We start from the raw sequence: 18811 nt of genomic DNA, 5'->3' as shown, positions 1-18811 counted from the left end.
GATCAGAATTATCTCACTACTTTACAATAAACCCAAATTGCAGGGGGGGGAAAGTAGATGCCGGAGGTAATAAGGGCATTGTAACCTCCTTCCATCTACCTCATTTCTGTCTGTTCATTTATTAAAATATTTTTTACTTCATACATGAAATTATCTTTAATTGACTGTATAAGCTAATGTTATACTTTAAACCTAAAAATAAATTAACACCAAAAAAGCATCATGGTCTGTTTTATTAGCAGGGTTTCATAAAAATTTTTATTTTAAAAAACATCTTTGGGAGGTGAGGGGAAGGGGGAATGAAGTAACCAGGTGATGGGCATTAAGGAGGGCACATGATGTGATGAGCACTGGGTGTTATAGGCAACTGATGAATTGTTGAACACTACATCTGAAACTAATGATGTGTGTTGTGTGTTGGTTAACTGAATTTAAATTTAAAATATTAAAAATTAAAAAACACCTTTAAAAATCATTGCTCCTGGGGCGCCTGGGTGGCACAGTGGTTAAGCGTCTGCCTTCGGCTCAGGGTGTGATCCCGGCATTATGGGATCAAGCCCCACATCAGGCTCCTCCGCTATAAGCCTGCTTCTTCCTCTCCCACTCCCCCTTCTTGTGTTCCCTCTCTTGCTGGCTGTCTCTATCTCTGTCGAATAAATAAATAAAATCTTAAAAAAAAAAAATCATTGCTCCCCCACCTCCAAAAAGAAAAAAAAAGAAAAAAGAAAAGAAATCACTTCCAAAAGCCTAGTGACTAAGGGCATGCCTTTGGGGTCAAACAAACCTGGGATCATATCCCAAGCTCTGACACTTTTCACAGCTTTGTAACCTTAGGCAAGACATCTCCCCTCCTTAAGCCTCATTTTTCTTATATTTTATGGGGATCATAATCCTGACCCCACAGAGTTGTTGTGAAGGTTAAAAGTAATATGAATTCTAGGGTTGGTGGGGCTTAGAAATTCACACACAACACCCCAATTTTACAGACATTCAGCAAATTAATCCAACAAGTATTTATTGAGCCTTTGCTACTGGCAGATGCTGGTATGGATTCTGGCAAAGAACACAGGGTCCTAAGATGAAGAGGTATGTGATGCAGAGGGACTGGGTTCAAGACATTCAGCCCGTAGGCTGTCCCCTGAGCAATAAGCTATTCCATGTCCACAGAGCTGTAAATTTGAGACACACCATCACCATTATGCTCTGGCCTGGGTAGTTGTGTCCAGGGCTCAGTCTGGCTATCAGCCCACCCCTCTCCTCCAGCTCTGGGATAAAACATACAAAGCTCTTAAGCCCCTGGCCAGAAAGCAGATTCTGTCCCCACCGCCATGCACACACTCCAGGTCACTCAATTCCAGGGAAGAGCAGCAACTTAGGGAGCAAAAACCAGGGTAAAGTAGGTCACAGCAGGAGGATGGTAATCCCCCTGATGGCTGGCCAAACAGTTGGGCCCCTGCTCCTGGAAGCAGGCTGCTCCTGGCCACCCACCAAGAGGGGCTGTGAGAAGACTTTCAGGGTCTGGATTCCTAGCATCATCCTTCCCAAAGTATGCCCAGGCTAGGTAAGGGGGCTGCCGCAAATGATACATCCTCCATGTTGAGGTCATTCTCAGTCCAAGCTCTTCCTGACTATAACACTTTCTATGCTGGGCTTAGAGATTCTGTCTTTGATTCCACACACTTCTACAAGTGTACTCTTTATACCCAGCCCTAAGCTGGGTGCTAGAGACATAAAGGGGACCTTTGGGAAGCCACAGTGGAGAGCTCTGACCCAGACCCAGACAGTAACAAGCCAGAGACAGAAGACAACTGGGGAGCTGTATGGACCTGTAGGAGACTTCTGATTCAGGTCTGGAGTCAGGATTAGGAAGGAAGTGATACTGATCAAGAAAAGGAGTTCACCAGGAGGATATGGGGAAGGGTATTTTGAGTACAGAGAATAAATGTACAAAGACCCAAAGGGAGGGAGCCTGGGTGGCTCAGTCAGTTAATCATCTGCCTTTAGCTCAGGTCTGATCCCAGCGTCCTGGGATTGAGCCCCCCATCAGGCTCCCTGCTCAGTGGAGCCTGCTTCTCCCTCTCCCTCTGCTACTCCCCCTGCTTGTGCGCTCTCTCTCTCTCTGTCAAATAAATAAATAAAATCTTAAAAAAAAATAAAAATATAAAAGACCCAAAGGGATAAAAGCCTGGCCTTTCCTTCTGGAAAATTCTGGTGGTCAAAGTGGGGCAGATGTGGGAGAGATTTTCTCCTGAACTTTCTCCTTTAGGTGATGTGAGACTGGTTGGGAAATAGAAGTGGAGATAAAAGTACAGGTGAATGAAGCAGAGGAGCAAAGGTAGGGCAGAGAGAGTTGACTGAGGTATCTGAGCTAACTGGAATGGGAAGGTGTTCAGAAAGAATGGATGAAGTAAGGCCCCTATACACGAAGATGGAGGTCTCTGAAGGCACCTGTCACCATGGAGCCAAACAAGGGTTCAATTAGGCCTGATTCCTTCCTGTAGGCAGTAGCCCCCCAGCATGGGCTTTAGAGTAAACCTAGTCTGCCAACCTAGATTCCTACCCTGATTCCTTTGGGCTCCTCTTGAAAGCCCTCTCCAACTCAGCCCCATCTCTCCTCTACCACCTGTAAGTCTCACATCCTGACTTCTTTTTTTTTTTTAAGATTTTTTTATTTATTTATTTGACAGAGATAGAGACAGCTAGCGAGAGGGGGAACACAAGCAGGGGGAGTGGGAAAGGAAGAAGCAGGCTCATAGCGGAGGAGCCTGATGTGGGGCTCAATCCCATAACACTGGGATCACGCCCTGAGCGGAAGGCAGACGCTTAACGACTGCGCCACCCAGGCGCCCCCTCACATCCTGACTTCTATCAGCCCCTATCATATGCCTTCCCTGAAGGCTCCCCTGATGCCAAGCACTGAGTAGGTAGATCCCTGATCCATGCTCAGACAGAGGGGAGTCGCAGGAGTGGACTGAATCACCTGTGGGCAGAGCTGGTTTATGCAGGGCCTCATAGACAATGAAAAAAGCTTTAACATCGGAATCGGTTCTAAATTTAAAAAAAAAAAAAAAAGGAAAATAAAGCAGAGGGAGTGAGAGCAAAAGTCAGTGAAGCCATGGGACTGCCCACACAAGTCATGGGGTGGTGGCTTGGAGTACAGTCCTAGAGGTGGTGGTAGAGGACTGATTGAGAGAGGGTCTCACCCTCCCTGAGGACTCCTCCTTCCCTCAGGATTCTGCCCGTGCAGATTCTTGCTCTTCTCCACCAGGATGAACAGGGTTTCCTCACACACCACACACTTATTCCATATTTCCAGAAGGTCTTCTGGAATTATTGACTTCACACTGCATACCTCTTCTCAAAGAACAAGCTTGGGTACAACAGAGGCCAGATGAATCCTCATCATGACCCCAGCTTCTGCAGCTCCAGGTCACCGCAATATAGACTGAAACAGGGACTCCCCACCTTCTGGAACAGTCTCCCCTCAGGTAGACCAGGACCCCAGAGAGGGAGAGGACAGAGCACTTAATCTGTCTTGAAGGTGAAGGTGGTAGTTAGCAGAGATGCCAGGAATATGGAGGCTGGAATGAATGTGAGGATGGGGGTGAACTGGCTCGAGGGGGGTTAGGGCGGGGTGGTACACTTCAGCCCCTCACATGCCCATAGAGGCCAGAATGGGGGGCGGGGGGAAGGAAGGGGTAGAAATGCCAGCCCAGGAGAACAGAGGAAGGCTGTGCATTCTGGAAGATTTCGGGTCACCACCATAGCTCCTGGAACCTGCACACAATGGAAAACTCTGCATAGCCAGCCCTGGGAAATGAGTGTCTGTAAGTAGAAAGATTGAGTCCCCTGTGGCGGCCATGGGCCCCGCCCATCCACCCCTGGGGATCAGCTTCTGGAGGCTCTGCCCCAACCAAGTGGGGCTGGCTATGGCCAGCAGAAAGGAAGGAGCTTAGTACAAATATAAGTACCTTTAATGAAAGCCAAGGGCACTCGGCAAACCCCGCAGCAGCTGCCAGAGCAGGGTAGGAGGCAGGGGTGCTGCAACTCCACCAGACTGGCTAGGCCAGAGGCCCCAGGAGGCAGGTGAGCGCCAGTGCAGCCGCCAGCAGTGAGGGCATCGGGGCTGGGGTGGGTGCAGATGCTCTTGCCTGCAGCGTCTCCTGGTTGGTCTCAGGGCCTGTGCCATGCTCCTTAATACGCACAGGGGTTCTGCACAGAGCATGCAAGTTATCTGGGTGCGGGGCCCGGCGAGCTTCTTGCTGTAGTGACTCCCACACAGTGGCAGCCTCCTCCGGGCAGCGCAACAGGACTCGGGAGGCACAGACGTGGAAGTCATTCCAAGCCCTGTTAAAGGCTTGGAGTTAGGGTAATTCGGTGGGGCAAAGAGCCTTCTGTAATGGGAAGGAAAAGGTTCAGGCCTTAGGGTGGTGTGGGGGTCCCGCAGTTAGGCGGCTGTCTTCACACCTGCTCTTACCTACAGACAGTCTCCAGCTCGCTTCCAAGGCCCATGCTGTCCCCCAAGCGGATGAGACACTCAGCGAAGCCCTGGTATATGGTGTCACAGCCCCCTGGGCCCGTTGCAGCTGCTGCCAGGGGAGAGACAAGGACTAGGGGTGGGGGTGGAGAGTGGTTGATAGGACGAGCCGCCCCTCCCCCCTTTACCACCAAGCCCCCAGGGGCTTGTTTACCTGGGTGTGCTCAAGGGATGTGACTCAGCGTGAAACAGAGGCACCCAAGGGAACCAGCGGGCACATCTGGGGATCCACCTGCATTGGGTCCCCTCTAGGCACAACCCAGACAGGATATGTGGAGAGAGGGGAAGAAGGTGTCTTGTCCCAAAGGGTTGGCTCTTCCTCTGAGATTCTAGGGTCACAGGTCAGGTGAGGATGGTCCCAGTGAAGGAGTCAGGACACATTGAAGAGGGGCAGGGTCCATGGCTACAGGCTCCCTTAACTGTCCTGCAGGTTGGACAAGCTTCACTTGGCCATCCCACCCCAGCTCCAAAAAAACAGGTGTTCTCAGCCAGGTAGAGCAGGATAGGCAGGGTCAGGATCCAGATCAGACACTAAGAGAGCGCCTCAGGGGTCCCACAATTGGTTTAGGGGTCCCACGAGAGCCTCGGTCTCTCTTTACCAGAATGGGCAATGTAGAATTTTGGGGTCCTTTCCCCATGACTTGCTGTCAGTTCACACCCATTTTGCATCCTGAAGCCACCGACATGTATTATCCTCTCCCTGAAGCCCTCGCACCTCCTCTCCAGCCTGGTTCCCAGGGCTGAGGAAGGATGGGCCTCAGCTCCCACACACCCTATACCTAGACTGGGGAGAGGGCGTGCCGCCCAGCCACTAAGCCCAGTCCAGAACTCCCGCACTCACCGAGTGGTAGCAACAGCAGCAACAGTCCCAGCACCCCGGAAAGTCGGGGTAGTCGCTGGCGGTGGTGACAGGAGCAGTAGCTGTGCATCATCCCCGCATCCTCCCCGGCTGGGAGCCTAGTGCTGGAGCTAGCAGCTTGGAAGCAGCTTGCAAGCGCAGCCCTTCGGCCCAGCCCCCGAAAGAAGGGATTGTGATTGGATGGGAGCCGGAGGCGGGGCCCAAAGCCAGTTGGCGGCCCCGCCCCAGTACCCAGAGCGGCGAAGGAGGGGAGGAACCCCCGAGGGAAGAGCTGGGGACACAGGCAATTGCAGAGCTGACCCCAGGGCCCCTGTCTCAGAGATGGAAAGGGGATCTAGGAAGGCAGCTGTGCAGATGAGGGTGGGTGTCCAGGCACCTGGGTCTGCCTAGGCAGAATTCCACACAGGGAAGAGAGAAGGGAGAGAGAACAGAAGCCCTTAACAAAGTACACCAAAAGCACACACATACTCCATTTTATTCCAAAAGCATTTAATTGAATTTCTCAATATTTTTCAAAAACAAAAAGATCCAAATCGGAGGTAAAAAGGAACATGGAAAATTCAACTCAAGTGGTGTCACGATCTCAGGGGTCATGCTCCAGGCATGGCAGAACCCAAGAAGGCACAATACTCACCCTGGGCCCAGCCTAAACCTGCTGGCTACCACAACCTGTAGACCACAGCCAGTGCTCTCCCCTCAAACACCCCTGAGATGGGAGCTTGAGCAGGTAAAAGAGTAGACATGACCCTGCTTTGGCCTAGGCCTGTTTGCTGGCCTTCCGTGCCTCCCCACCCCAGGGCAAGGCAGGCTTAGCTAAGGGAGGCTAGGGGTTACAAGGCCATGCAGCATGAGGCTGAGACGCCGGGCCACTTTGCCAAGTGAGTTGTGTGGCTCAGCCTGCAGGAACTGGAAGAGCTTCTGGCGCACCTGGGCCATGACGGAGCCCATGTGGTCCCGAGTGATGGGGTCACTGTGGTCCAGGTGCATCACAGCCTCTTCCAGGTAGCTGTGGTGGAAGAAAGGCACAGGATGCAGGTGGGCTCCAGCAGATGGGAGTGCCCCCTAGTGGCACTGAGGCCCAGAGGGACTGCTGACAAAGGGGGGCCTCAAAACTGGAGATGGGTGGGGACAGAGGGGTTTGGTGGAGAAAATTAGGAAGCAGAATCAGGCAGGAGTCTCTGCTTGGTCTACTCCTCCACCTTCACCCCAGCCTGTCTCCTGATCCCCGAGTCCACTCACCTGAGCTTGAGGTCAGTTCGAGTACCAAGGTCAGAGGCCAGCTGCTGGATGAGGGAAAGGAGCACAGGCTGGGAGAGTGGGCAGGGTGGCTGCCCAAAAACCTGCCCTGGGTCCACAGTTTCACACACATACAGCACCAGGTTCAGGTCAGCAGCTGTCAGAGCCTAGGGAGAGAATGGTGATTATAGCTAAGGTCAGAACGGAGAACCTGCTGGTCTGGCTGTGTGGCTCGGGTGAGGATGATCAGAAGAGGGCACTGAGCTCCAGAGGGGGGATGCTCAGGGGCCTAGAGACAGTAATAGAGAGCTGTGTTGTTACTCTGGGGGATCAGGAAAGGTTTCCTAAAAAGGGTGGTCATGAAGCAAGGTAGGCGGAGGTAGAAAGAAAGGGTCTGGGCAGAGGGGAAAGCAGGGGAAATGGCCTGAAGCCAAAGAGAACCAAGAACAGTGCACTAGGGCCAGACCACCCCAAGCCTGGAAGGTAGAGCATGGTGTGTGGGCCCTGTCAGGAGACACCTGACCCTCACGTGGACCTACTGCCTGGCATACCTGCTGGAAGGCCTGATTGAGGTGGCCCTGCTGCAGCAGCTGCAGGATATGGGCTTGCTGGGCCTGGCAGTCGAGGTGGGCAGCGGGGACAGGTGTGCCAGCAGCTGAACGCATGGCCTGCATGATGCTAGACGTGACGGCGGCCTGTTGCTCCTTGAGTGCTACACTCACCTCACCCTTAACGATGCGCTGTACCTGTGCTAAAATGGACTCCTGCAGGCTGCAAAGGGAAGTGAGGGAGATGAGGTAGACAGGAAGTCTGGTCTGGCGCTTTCCAAACCCAGCACCTTGCCCAATATCCTGCCCACACACCTGCCCACAGCCACGTGCAGCTGGTGCTGCACCTCAGCCCGAACGCTGCTGGACACGGTGGCCGCCATCTGCTCAGTGGCACCCTGCAGTGTGCTGACCAGGCCCCGCAGCTGGGCCAACACAGGCTCCCGTGCCTCCTGTTCACGTGCCTTCCTGCTCTTCATGTGGCTCTCCAGCTGCTGCAAGTCTGAGGGGTGACCACAGGGGCCATGAGAGGGCTGAGAGGGGAGAGGGGGACAGCTCCTCCCACCTAGAGGCATAGGACCCCACCCACATTCTTGGGTGCCCAGTCGGAAGCTCTCATTGATCTGCTGGAACATGGCCTGGCAGCTCTTCTCAAAGGCCGGCAGCACCACACTCTGGAAGGCTTCACGGTAGGCAGCCTGCATTGGCCCCTGTAATGTGTCTGCAGCTGCTCGGGCAATGGCATCTGTCAAGTTCTGGAAGTAGAGGGAGGGCTGAGTTGGAAGGCTAAGCCCGACTTGGCATGACCAGGCCCACCAACCACCAACCTCCCTCATCTCGGGTCCTACAGCACCTTGGACTTTAGCAGCTTGGAGATATTCTCTTTCATGCTACCCTCCACGGCTGTGAGCTTGGTGGCCACTGAGTTGCTCAGCTGGCCTGCCACTGGCTCCAGACTCCTAGAGACACCTGGGGCACAATGACGAGGAACAGGTGGGGCCACAAAAAGCAGCCTGACAGACAGGGAGCCTCACTCCCACCTGGCCCACCCAGAAGTCTCCATGCCAAACTCACATGGAGGCACCGTCTTCTTGATCTCATCCCGTATGCTGCGCTCCAGCCGCCCCGCTACAGCCGAAGACAGTGCCTGGGACAGCTGCTGTGTCAGCTGCTCTTGCAGCTGCCCACCCCGCTGCTGCCCCTCAGCCAGTGCCCGCTCCAGCCGCCGCTCTGCACTGGAGCTAAGGAATAGGCCTGGGGCAGGTCCCACATCCCTTCCTGGGCCAAGAACGCTGCTGCTGTCCCTACCCCTATGCCATGTTGCACCATGACCCATAAGGATACGCTCCTGCTCATGCCGTGACTCCAGGGCGCGTTCTACGTGGCCCGTGACAGTGCTTTGCAGGCCTTCAAGTTGGGTGCAAAGACGCTGCAGCAATTCTTCCTGGCTGTGCCGCAGCTCTGCCAGCTCTCTCTGCTGTTGCCAAATTAGTGCTGGCCAGTCCTCAGGAGGTTCTGCCACCTGCCAAGAGCACTGACAGTCAGGTGATGCCTGCCACATACATTCCCACACACCAGACCAGGAACCGGCCCAGAGCTCTTCCCCATCCTCGCAGGGAGGAGTCCCAGAAATAGAAAGGTTGTTACGACACTCACCTGGTGCTCCATGAGCCGGGACCCCACAGCCGAATCCCTGCCATGGACAAGAAGCAGCTCAGGCCACGTCAGGCAGGGAAGCCAGAGGACCACCCCCTCTCCCTGGCCATAGGACCCTACCACCCCCTACCCGTCATCTTTCTTGCCCTTTCTCTTAAGCTTGGGTGAGGCTCGAGGAGAACTCTTGGTCTTCCAGTCCTTGGCTGGTAGCCGTGGAGTCGGAACTTTGGTGCCAAAGCCTCCTGCAGCAGAGGCAAGGCTAGCCACCTCATCATCATGGTCACTGTAGGAAGGGGAGGGAGAAAAATAAGCACCGACCCACTTGCTGGCCCTCCCTCATGAGAGGAAGTGTAGGGTGGCACCTACCTTTGCTCAGCACTGGCGTCCTGGCTGTCGTGTTGCTGCAGCAGGTGATAAGGTGGTCGGTGGAAGGCCAGGCTCTTGTGCTTCTCCTGGAGGCCATTCCTGGGACTGAAGGAACAGGCCAATTCAACAGCAGATGACTCTAAATGAGACCCCTCCCACCGGCCCATGTTCCCCTCCCAGGTTCCTCACCTCTCTGCCAGGCTGCTGCAGGTCTCACGAGTAATGTCTGGTGCCGTGGGCCAGACCTGACTGTCAGGGGCTGTGGCCTCCTGGGTCAGTGCTGCCTCCAAAAGGGAAGGGGTACTATGCCGATCCCCATCCCCAGGGCCTCCATCCAGGCCAAGCTGGGAGCCAAGCTCGGGCCCTGGCCGGGGCCGTGGGGACAGCAGGTGTAGTGCTGAGGCAGCCGAGGCCATACTGTCTGGCTCAAGACCCTCAGGAGCAGAGGAGACAAAACCACGGGACAGGGCCTCAGATGCGATCTCAGGGATGTCCTGGGACAGGGCAGTGGAAGCTGAGGAGATAACATCAGGGGAGCGGGTACGGCTAGGAGAAGCCTGGGGTAGCCCCAGGGGCTCCACTTCCTGCAGCTCCAGTGACAGCGCAGAGGCAGCAGTAGGCACCTGAGGTGGAACAAAGATGGGACTTAGGTGGTGGGATGTGAGGAAGGGGGAGCACAAGAGATGAGGCCTGATGGCTGTAGCGATGGGACAGTGAAGGGGGATGTAGGTCAAAAATTCCACAGCCCAGGAGGAGAGGACGTGGGGATGGATACAGGCTGAGAAGCTGCCCTCCAGAGAACAGGGGAGGCTGGGATGACCTCAGGGAAAGACCTCAGGTGCTGTGGGAGAAAACTGCCACCAAGCTTCCCACCACCACATACCTGCCACCTTGCACTTCATACACACCCACACACATACCTGCCCAGGTGCTTTGGGAGTCAGTTTGTCAGCTGGACCTGGGAGCAGACTGGGCAAGAGGCTGCGTGGGCTTGCTTGCAGGCTGCTACTGCTGCTCATTGTCAGACTGCCATCCAGCTGCAGCTTGGGGCTCAAGGTCAGCTCCTCGGGTGGCCTGAGGGCAGGAAGGCTGAGGTGTAGCAGCCAGAGCTTGGCATCACCTGGCACCAGCCCCTACAATCCCCCAACTCCAATCCTCGCTTCACCTGGGCAAGGAGGGGTCCACGGCTGAGGTACTGCTCATAGCAGACACAGCTGTGAGAGATGAGGAGCTGGAGCTGGAGCTGCTGCTGCTGCTGCTGCTGGGGGACGCAGCAATCTGCGGAGATGCAGGAGATCAAGGTTGTGGCCTGCAGGTGGGGCATTCCTGGGGCCCCCTGCCCGTAGCCCCACACCCTGCCCCCAGCACACCTGCTGCAGGGAGGTGCTAGGTGTCATGAAGGCGTCAGGGGTCATGAGCTTGGGCTTGGTCTCATTGCTCAGACTGAGGAAGTCAGCGGGTGCAGGCAGCTCCACTATGCGTCGGGGGTCAGGCTGGGAGCCTTGGGTAGATGACCCCAGGCCCTCAGAGCCCAGTTCAGGCCGAGTCTCTCCAAATGCTATGGGGAAAGCTGACACTTGAGTCAGATCTCAGACTCTGGTCAGTCTCACCTGCCTCCCTCTTACACCTCACTCACTGAAGTCCTCGTGGGTAGTGTGGGTGGGGAGCGGGGCCACGACATCAGGGTTCAGCTGCGGCTGGAAACGGATCTGCACGTCCTGCAATGCCCTATAGGCAGAGAAGGGTGAGAATAGGAGAGAGCTCAAAGAGGCCAGCATCAGTAGGGTGGGTGGGCGGCACAGAGAGGGCACAGGTCAGACTCCCCAACATACTCACTTAGTATGCACACAGAAGAGTTTGATGAGCACCCCAGCTGCAGACTCCATGGCACCAGCTCCATGGGTCCCATCTACAGAGACAGTGAGGGCCACTCAGCCCTGGCCCTCTGTGCCTCCGCACTTCCCTACAGACACACATGTTCCCCGACCCTGAGCAGCTCACCAGCCCCTAGGCTGTCATTCTCCTCCTCGGCAGGCAGCACCTCAGTGTGCCGCAGTCGGCAGCGACTCACAACCTGGATCCCGAAGCTCAGCACAGGATGGGTGAGCAGGAACTCCGAGATGGAGCTGAAGCAGGCACGGCCCTCCTCCTGGTTCTGCAGCAGCTCCATCACGTAGAGGACCTGCACACACGATGCACTCACACCTGGCTCAGAGGCTGCGAGTGCTAGGGATGTGCCCAACACCCCTGCTTCCCTGACAATACCAGCTCTGCCCAGGGTGCCCCACTACAGCCTACCTTCCGTTGCACATCGCTGAGAATAAGGTATTCTGCTGAGAGGTCCAGACAAACCTTGAGGCTGGGGGGCACACTCACTGAGCTGAAGATATCTGGGGAGAAGCTGTGGGGGGGGGGGGGGAAGGCAGGATTAATGAGACAGAGAGTGGAAAGAACCCACATCTGTTACTCTGCTGCCCCTGCCCAGCCTCTGCTTACCGAATGGTCTGCAGGCAGGTCCAGGACACTGTGCACCACATCTTTAGCTCCCGATTCTGGTCAGCACCAGTGATAAGGAACCTCCAGAAAGGGACTCTGCAAAGCAGCAAGGCATCCAATAGTGGGCTGGGCCCCCCTACCGGAGAACCAAGGTCCAGCCCACCACCCGCCTGCCTGCCCACTCACTCACTCAGGGTCCTGTTTCTTGTGGTTGTCACAGAACAGGAGGCAGGAAAGGGACCGCCCATCATGAGGCTTCCATTCATGCAGACACCTGCAAGAAGGCAGATGAGGGACCCGAGTGAATGATCTTGTCCTCACCCTTGGGGGGCGGTTCTTGGTTCCTCAGGCCCTGCCTTACCTTGGCTCGTCCTGCCCCTCAATGTAGATCTGCCAGAACTTGACAAAGCCATCATGGCTTGCAGTAGCCAGGACAGTCCCATCAGGTGAGAGGGCCCCTTCACTCAGGCACTGGGAAGAACCCAAACAGCCTTGCTTTGCCACCTGACTAGTGGTGGGAGCAAGCCCTTCTCAGGTGAGGATGGTAGCGAGCTGAGCTGCCCCACGGAGGATGTGTACATCTGTACGAAAGCCTCACTAAATGGGGGCTGTACACAAGACCAGACCCCCAGGGCGCAGCAGGTGAGGTGTGCACTCTATAGGTAAGGGTCCCTTTGTGTTCAGAGTTCCCATGGGCAGAGTGCCAGTAAAGCTGCCTGTGCAGCTATGGGTTTGGGGAAGAGATGAGGGGCATAAGCAAAGGAAGGAGGGCAGGGAGGCAATCAGTTGCAGGCTTACAGTGCTGTGGCCTTTTACGACGATGAAGCCTTGCTTGATTTGGCTGACACGCACAGGCCAGGTGCTGTGGTTGGAGCGGAGCATGTCCAGATCCCACACCTCAGCCTGGAGGGTACAAGGTGAGTGTTCAGCCCCTGCCCACACCATGGCTGCTCTGACCCCTTCTCTCCTCCCATGCCTGGTTCCCTCACCCGGTCCTCATGCAACAGAGCCACCGTGGGGCTGCCCTCCTCACAGCAGTCCTCACTCTCCTCCGGGATGAAGGGGCACCAGATGATCCTGCGGAAGTGGTTCAGTGGTGTGCCCTCTGGCTGCTGGATGTGGACCAAGATCTCTTCTCTGAGCATGGTGTTAAGGGCTAAACAGGTGGATGATGAGGTTTGTCTGGCAGCCCCTGCCCCACCCACCTTTCTTCAGTCTCCCATCCCACCCCAGGGAAAGGATACTGAATTTTGCCATTAACCAGTGCCAAGCGCCACACGAACAGGTTGCCTGCCTCATCCAGGCAGGCCAGCTGTGAGGAATTGAGGTGTGCAAAGGCCAGATCAGCCACACTGCCTGTGAAGCCCTTCAGCAGGGTCCGCTCTGAAGTGCTGACACTGATCACCCGTACCATCGCCGAGCCATTGTTGGCAGCTGAAATGAGAAGAGCGGTAGGCCCTGAGGAAGTATCCAGGCCCAGGCAGCAGCAGAGAAGCCCTGCCCTTGCCTGCCTCATTGCCACTACCAGTCTCAAGCCCAGTTTTCCCCCTCGGCTCCTCAAGGCCTGTCAGAGGTGGGGGCAGTACAGACAAGCCTTCTATTGTACCCTAATGGTTGAGTGGGCTGAGTGGCCTGACACTGGATCTGCATCTCTGGGGCTTCTAGCAGAACACCTCCCTCCTCTCTCCTGCCCCTACTCACCCCGAATGGCATAGGCCAAGAAGGAGTTGGACACAGCAATCAGGTTGCCATAGTAGTATTTCTGTTCCCAGTCATACTTGGCCACAGGCTGGATCTTCACCTGAGAACAAAGGGTGAAGAAGATCGTAGAGGCTGAGGGCTAGGGTAGATTTGCCAGGGCCCAGTTGCTCCCCAGCATCCCTGGGGATAGGAGAGGCCACATGTGTGAGCCCAGCCACCTATTCACAACTCTTGGGGCCAGATTCCCACAGAGATTTGGCAGCTAACTTTGGCTTCCTGAGACTGAGGCACACTACCTGTCAAGGTGATCCTCACAGTAACTGGCAGCATGGGAAAGGGGAGGGAGAGGCTGAATGTGCCCGCATCTACCATACATGCCACAACGTTGTGGTGCCCACCTTGTTGCTGCCCCGGGCTTTGCTTGAGATGCTAGAGTCACTGCTGGCCACAATCTCCACCTCCTTGGCCAAAATCCCAATGCACGTAGAGCTGTCATCTCCTGTGAGACAGCTAGGGGGAGGGGTGCACAAGCTTGACTCCTGTTCCAGCAAAGTCTCAATGGGTAGAGTTGGGAGGGGGAGAGAATACAACCACTCCGGAGAAGGTGTCAAATCCCAGATGCTCAACTCTGTCTGGTTCACTGGTCCCCAAACCCACAGCTCCCTTTGCTCACCTCCCTCCTTAGTAATGGGTCTATTTCCATGCTAAAATGGAAGCCCAAACTTCAGATTCAGCCCAAGGTCTTGAGCTTGTCCTTGCCCCTCATCCTAGTACAAATATTATGTAGTTAAGTGCACCACCCCAAAGGCCCCAACACCACCACTGCCATTTCCCATAGACTCACATGACCTGCTTTTCCTGAAGGTTAATAGGTGGCATGGCCCGGAGACCAGGCTTGTTTGTTGAAGTACCATCACCTGAGCAGAGGGGGTCTGGGACAAGAAGCCCGTTGAGATCCCCATTGTAGGCATTAGATGGCCGCTGGCTCTCTCCACTGGGACCTGGGGACAGAAAGTTCCACTCTGATGAGGTTGTTCCACCTGGCCTCTCCTCCTGCGGAACTTCATTTAAGAACCATGAGGTGGGGCGCCTGGGTAGCGCAGTGATTAAGCGTCTGCCTTCGGCTCAGGGCGTGATCCAGCGTTCCGGGATTGAGTCCCACATCGGGCTCCTCTGCTGGGAGCCTGCTTCTTCCTCTCCCACTCCCCCTCCTGTGTTCCCTCTCTCGCTGGCTGTCTCTCTGTCACATAAATAAATAAAATCTTTAAAAAAAAAAAAGAACCATGAGGTGCCCTGGGAACATTCACTGAGGGAGCCATGTCGGTGGGGAGGAGGACCCTTGGTTCATCTTTTGTTCCATAAACACTGATGGTTAACACAATGTCCTCCAGGACCAAAGACTTGCATGTGGCTCCTCTACCTGAGGGAGGAGTAAAGCCATCAAGAACCCTGTGAAGCCAATTAATATTTAGGCCCCGGTTAGCACAGAGAAACTCTGTACTTGAGGGAAGGCATGGGAAGGGTCAGGACAGACTTCATAAAGGAGGTCCATCAGAACCAGTGTGGCTGGAACACACAAATACAGGAAAGATGAAGGAAAGACAAGCCACAGAGGTCTCAGACATGAAGTCTGGGTGCTTAAATTCTCCCTGTGGCATTGAGAGCCACACAGAGTTTTAAACAGGAAGGTGACATAGTCTGCTATGGCCAGAAGAATGACTGCTCTAAGGCAGCATGTAGGATAGTTAAGAATCCAGGTAAGAGATACCAGGTCTTAGACCAAGATAGATAGTGGCAGATGGTACAGAAGGGAAGATGGGCTCCTAAGGCATGAAAGGACACTGATAAGATGTGGGAGTAAGAGGGGCGCCTGGGTAGCGCAGTGGTTAAGCATCTGCCTTCAGCTCAGGGCGTGATCCCAGCGTTCTGGGTTCGAGCCCCACATCAGGCTCCTCCACTAAGAGCCTGCTTCTTCCTCTCCCACTCCCCCTGCTTGTGTTCTCTCTCTCGCTGCCTGTCTCTCTCTCTCAAATAAATAAATAAAATCTTAAAAAAGAAAAAAAAAAGACGTGGGAGTAAGAAAGAAAGAAACCTGCCCCTCAAAGAAATGGCTCAAAAGAAGCCACCTTGGGCAGGTAATCTCAAAAGGAATGGAAATGACGGAGTTGGACAAAGTGGAGAGAAAGTCTAGGATAGCGTGTGTGTAGTCAGGAAAGGATGCATTTCAGTTGTTTGCCATTGGCTATTTCAAGCACCCTCATAGGCTCAGACACCACCCTAAAACTCCCAGGTGACAAGGAGACTAGGGCTCTACTTGGAAAAACATGGCAAGTTTCTAGTCACAAAACAGTCTGGCATCTGACATGGTCCTCCAGTGCCTCCAGAGGAGACAAGCAAGAGCTATTTGGCAAATGGGGCAATTAAGTACCAATCAATATATAAGGAGTTAAGTGGAAAGCCTCCAGGCCACTTCATCTGGATCAGAGCCACGTTAGCTGCTCAGGCTACCATAAGGACAGACAAACAACCTACAAAATATTGGCCATGCCAGACTCTATCAAACGTTTGGGCAGTCTAGCCTGCACAGAACTGATGAGCATGAGAGGATGCAAGCTGAACTCCCAAGTAAAGGGAGCACAGACTCCAGGTCTGGGGCAAAGTGCTCAGTGGTTTAAAGGAGCAGATGGATTTTCCTCAGGTGGCAAGTGATAGTAAAACCTACCCAGTGTGGGCACCAGTGCCTGCTTCGAAATGCAGCTAGTTTGGGCCTCCCAGCAAGTTTCAGAACAGGGTTTGAAGAAACACCAATTCTCAGCTGTGGCCACTGCATACCCCACACCACCATCACCAGCCAGTCTTTCAACAACTACAACTTTTCACAGGTTCCTAAACCTGTCAGGAAACTTTGATGCCTTCACACATGCTATTTCTTCTTTGCAGAATGCCATTCCTGACACCGAATCACCTGTTCATATTATTAACACCTAGCCTAAACGTTGTCTTCTCTCTCAGATCTGTTCTCAGGCACTCTCCAGCCCCGACCTCAGGTACCCTGTCTCCATCACAGTACCAAAATACTCCTTTTATTCAATGACAACAACATTATATTATAACCTCATTAGTTCTCTGTGTCCTGGGGGCTCTTTGAGGGCAGGAGCAGCTCTGAGGTATCACTGCAAGCCCAAGTAAAGTTTAAATGAATGGAAATAAACTAAGGATTGCAGATGTTTGTAGCCTAATCCAATCAGGGCCGTGCAGTCTGTGATTTGCTTTAATCCCAGAAAGGACACAGAACTGGGGCTGGTCACCTGCCTCCTGAAAACCAGTTTTAGAACAGCAGGCCTGGAGTCTGTATTCCAGAGTGAAGGGCAAATTGCAGAGGGTGACCAGTGGCTCTTCAGGACAGTGCTTAGGTCAAGACCCAGAACTCGGCATACAGAGCCCATACAGACCAGGCCTCTGAACTATATGGCATAAGGATGGGGCACCTGAGCTAGTCCCAGGAACACTTCAGGCCTTGGGGCCAGGGCACGAAGGGCCCCCTGCGGACTCAGAGAAGGAACCTCACCTTCACCAGAGACGTTGAAGGACGAGGCAGAACGGCCCGGCCCCGGGATGAGAAGGGATCTGAACCCTTGGGGGGCACGCTCAGGAATTTACTGCTCCAACCCTCACCAACCAGGAAGATGCGGTATGGGTCCTGAGGGACCTGCAGACACTGAGGGCGGCCCAGGCCCACACCGCCCTTCTGCCCGCTCGCGAAAGGCCCACCCTCGCTGTCCCGGCTCACCCCCCGCGGGCCGGTCCAGCTTGAGGATGTCCCGCAGGTGCTGCGTGGCGTCCTCGATGTCGATGCTCGCGCAGGAGGAGGCCATGGGCCCAGCCGCGGGCGCCTCGTCTGCGCCGCGTTCGTTTCGCTGCCGCTGCGCACCGTGCAGCCGCGCACAGCCCTGCCGGGACCAGACAGCAGGACACCGGTCACTCGGTTCGGTCCACCCGCAGCCAGCAAACCGCCGCCCGCGCCGCGTCCCTGTACCCCACCAACCCCACCAACCGCCTCCACTTCCGGCCCTCCGGAGCGCCGGCTCCCGGAACCTGCGCGGGGTGGAGAAGAAAGGTTCCGGGCTGGGGGCGGAAGCCTCGCCCCTCCCAGACCCCTTGGTCAACGGGAGTTCCTCAAGGCTGAGGCAGAGCAAAAGTGCACGTATTGGACTGCCCAAACCGCTATTCGCCTCAGGACATCCCGTCCAGTCTATGTCCATTCCCAGAACGTGGACTCATGATGGGCCTGGAACTGGATCAACTCAGCCGCCCAGGTTACAGTCTTAGGGAAAAGGCTGAATTTGTACAGGCCTAGGTTTCCCCTTAGGGAAACGGGGCAGGACAACCCAAAGTCTCAGGGGTTCCAAGGGGAGATAGTCACACCACGAAAATCAGATTGTTAACGTCCCCCAGCAACCCCTGCCCACCCAGGCCTGACACCCTCAGGCAGGAAGAAAGAAACCAGAGTTTACAAACACCTCTTTATTGCAGAAATTTCAGGCACAGGTACATGGAAGAAGCTGTATTGCAGATTTTATACAGGGTGGTTTAAGAGGCAGCAGGCATCTACCTCTCTCCCAACCCCCACTCCCCAAACACACAGGATCCTCAATCTGTCCCACTTAAATCTCCTGAATTTGTGGTCTTCTAAAAACAGTACATCATCCAGTCCTGTGCTCAGACTAGCCAGGCAACTTGTGGGGGTCCAAGGAAGTCCTTGGTCTCCATCCATAGTGCAGGAGGGAAGGGGGAGTGCAGGTCAGGCATAACTATGGTGCCCTCACCAATCCTGAACCCCCTAACAGGACACCAGCCCAAGACCTGGGTTTGGTTCTAGCTTCTGGTTGCCACCTTGCCACCAGGCTTATACCAACAGACATCTCAGGGCTAAAGGGCTAGTTCTGCAACGGGCAAGGACTCTGTCCCCCAAATTGAGAAGCAGAAATGCCCCAATAGTTAAGATTTCCTGGGACTTGAAGACAATGTGAAGGTGTGTGTGATGAGGGAGGAAGCAGGAGGCCTAGTGATGCCTTGCAAAGGTCTGAGGGGTGAGAAATCCCAGAGCTCAAATCCCTCAAACTCAGACTCTGATTGCCTACTTTCATAACTCTAAAGTCTGTACTCCAACCCAACTAGACCTGGCTCTGTGGGCAATGGAGGCTGGGTGTTCTGGGCACTCACCTCTGGGCAACGATATCCAAAGCAGGTGGTACAAAATCTGAGCTACCCTCTGCTTGGCTTGGGATTTATGGGGCACCCTGGATGTGATCCTGACCATTGCAGGGGTGGAACAGGACCCTCTCCCTTAAACCTTTGCTCATTTTATACAGGGTAGTTTGGCTGAGGCCTCAGTCCAGAGCACCTGAATCT

General features: G+C 54.7%; 2 protein-coding genes across 4 annotated transcripts; both read right to left on the bottom strand.

Annotated features, from left to right (window-relative positions):
* Positions 1-3982: 3982 nt before the first annotated feature.
* On the bottom strand, positions 3983-5530 carry NRN1L (neuritin 1 like). The gene is made up of 3 exons (XM_045815055.2): positions 5379-5530; positions 4478-4589; positions 3983-4347 (listed from the first exon to the last, which is right to left on the bottom strand). Exons 1-3 carry the CDS (start codon positions 5467-5469, stop codon positions 4062-4064), a joined length of 489 nt encoding a protein of 162 aa, XP_045671011.1. The 5' UTR covers positions 5470-5530; the 3' UTR covers positions 3983-4061.
* Positions 5531-5864: 334 nt separating this feature from the next.
* Positions 5865-17473, bottom strand: EDC4 (enhancer of mRNA decapping 4). 3 transcript variants are annotated; one of them, XM_045814977.2, is made up of 29 exons: positions 17190-17473; positions 14244-14400; positions 13798-13909; positions 13400-13499; positions 12943-13132; positions 12688-12835; positions 12497-12601; positions 12060-12169; positions 11889-11972; positions 11699-11794; positions 11501-11603; positions 11204-11384; positions 11039-11111; positions 10839-10930; positions 10573-10772; positions 10368-10480; positions 10123-10276; positions 9392-9825; positions 9203-9307; positions 8967-9119; positions 8837-8873; positions 8525-8702; positions 8255-8410; positions 8034-8149; positions 7770-7935; positions 7496-7682; positions 7184-7403; positions 6636-6799; positions 5865-6402 (listed from the first exon to the last, which is right to left on the bottom strand). In XM_045814977.2, exons 1-29 carry the CDS (start codon positions 17272-17274, stop codon positions 6210-6212), a joined length of 4212 nt encoding a protein of 1403 aa, XP_045670933.1. In that variant the 5' UTR covers positions 17275-17473; the 3' UTR covers positions 5865-6209. The 3 variants fall into 3 exon arrangements, with proteins under 3 accessions (XP_045670933.1, XP_045670934.1, XP_087726635.1); XM_045814978.2 differs by having other exon boundaries at positions 10573-10760; positions 17190-17472; XM_087870509.1 differs by having other exon boundaries at positions 8255-8702; positions 10573-10760.
* Between the last annotated feature and the right edge of the window lie 1338 nt (positions 17474-18811).

Source organism: Ursus americanus, chromosome 21, assembly GCF_024610735.1.
Source record: "Ursus americanus isolate L20-20 chromosome 21, mUrsAme1.1.p, whole genome shotgun sequence".
NCBI lineage: Eukaryota > Metazoa > Chordata > Mammalia > Carnivora > Ursidae > Ursus > Ursus americanus.
This window is presented reverse-complemented; position numbering and strand designations above follow the sequence as displayed.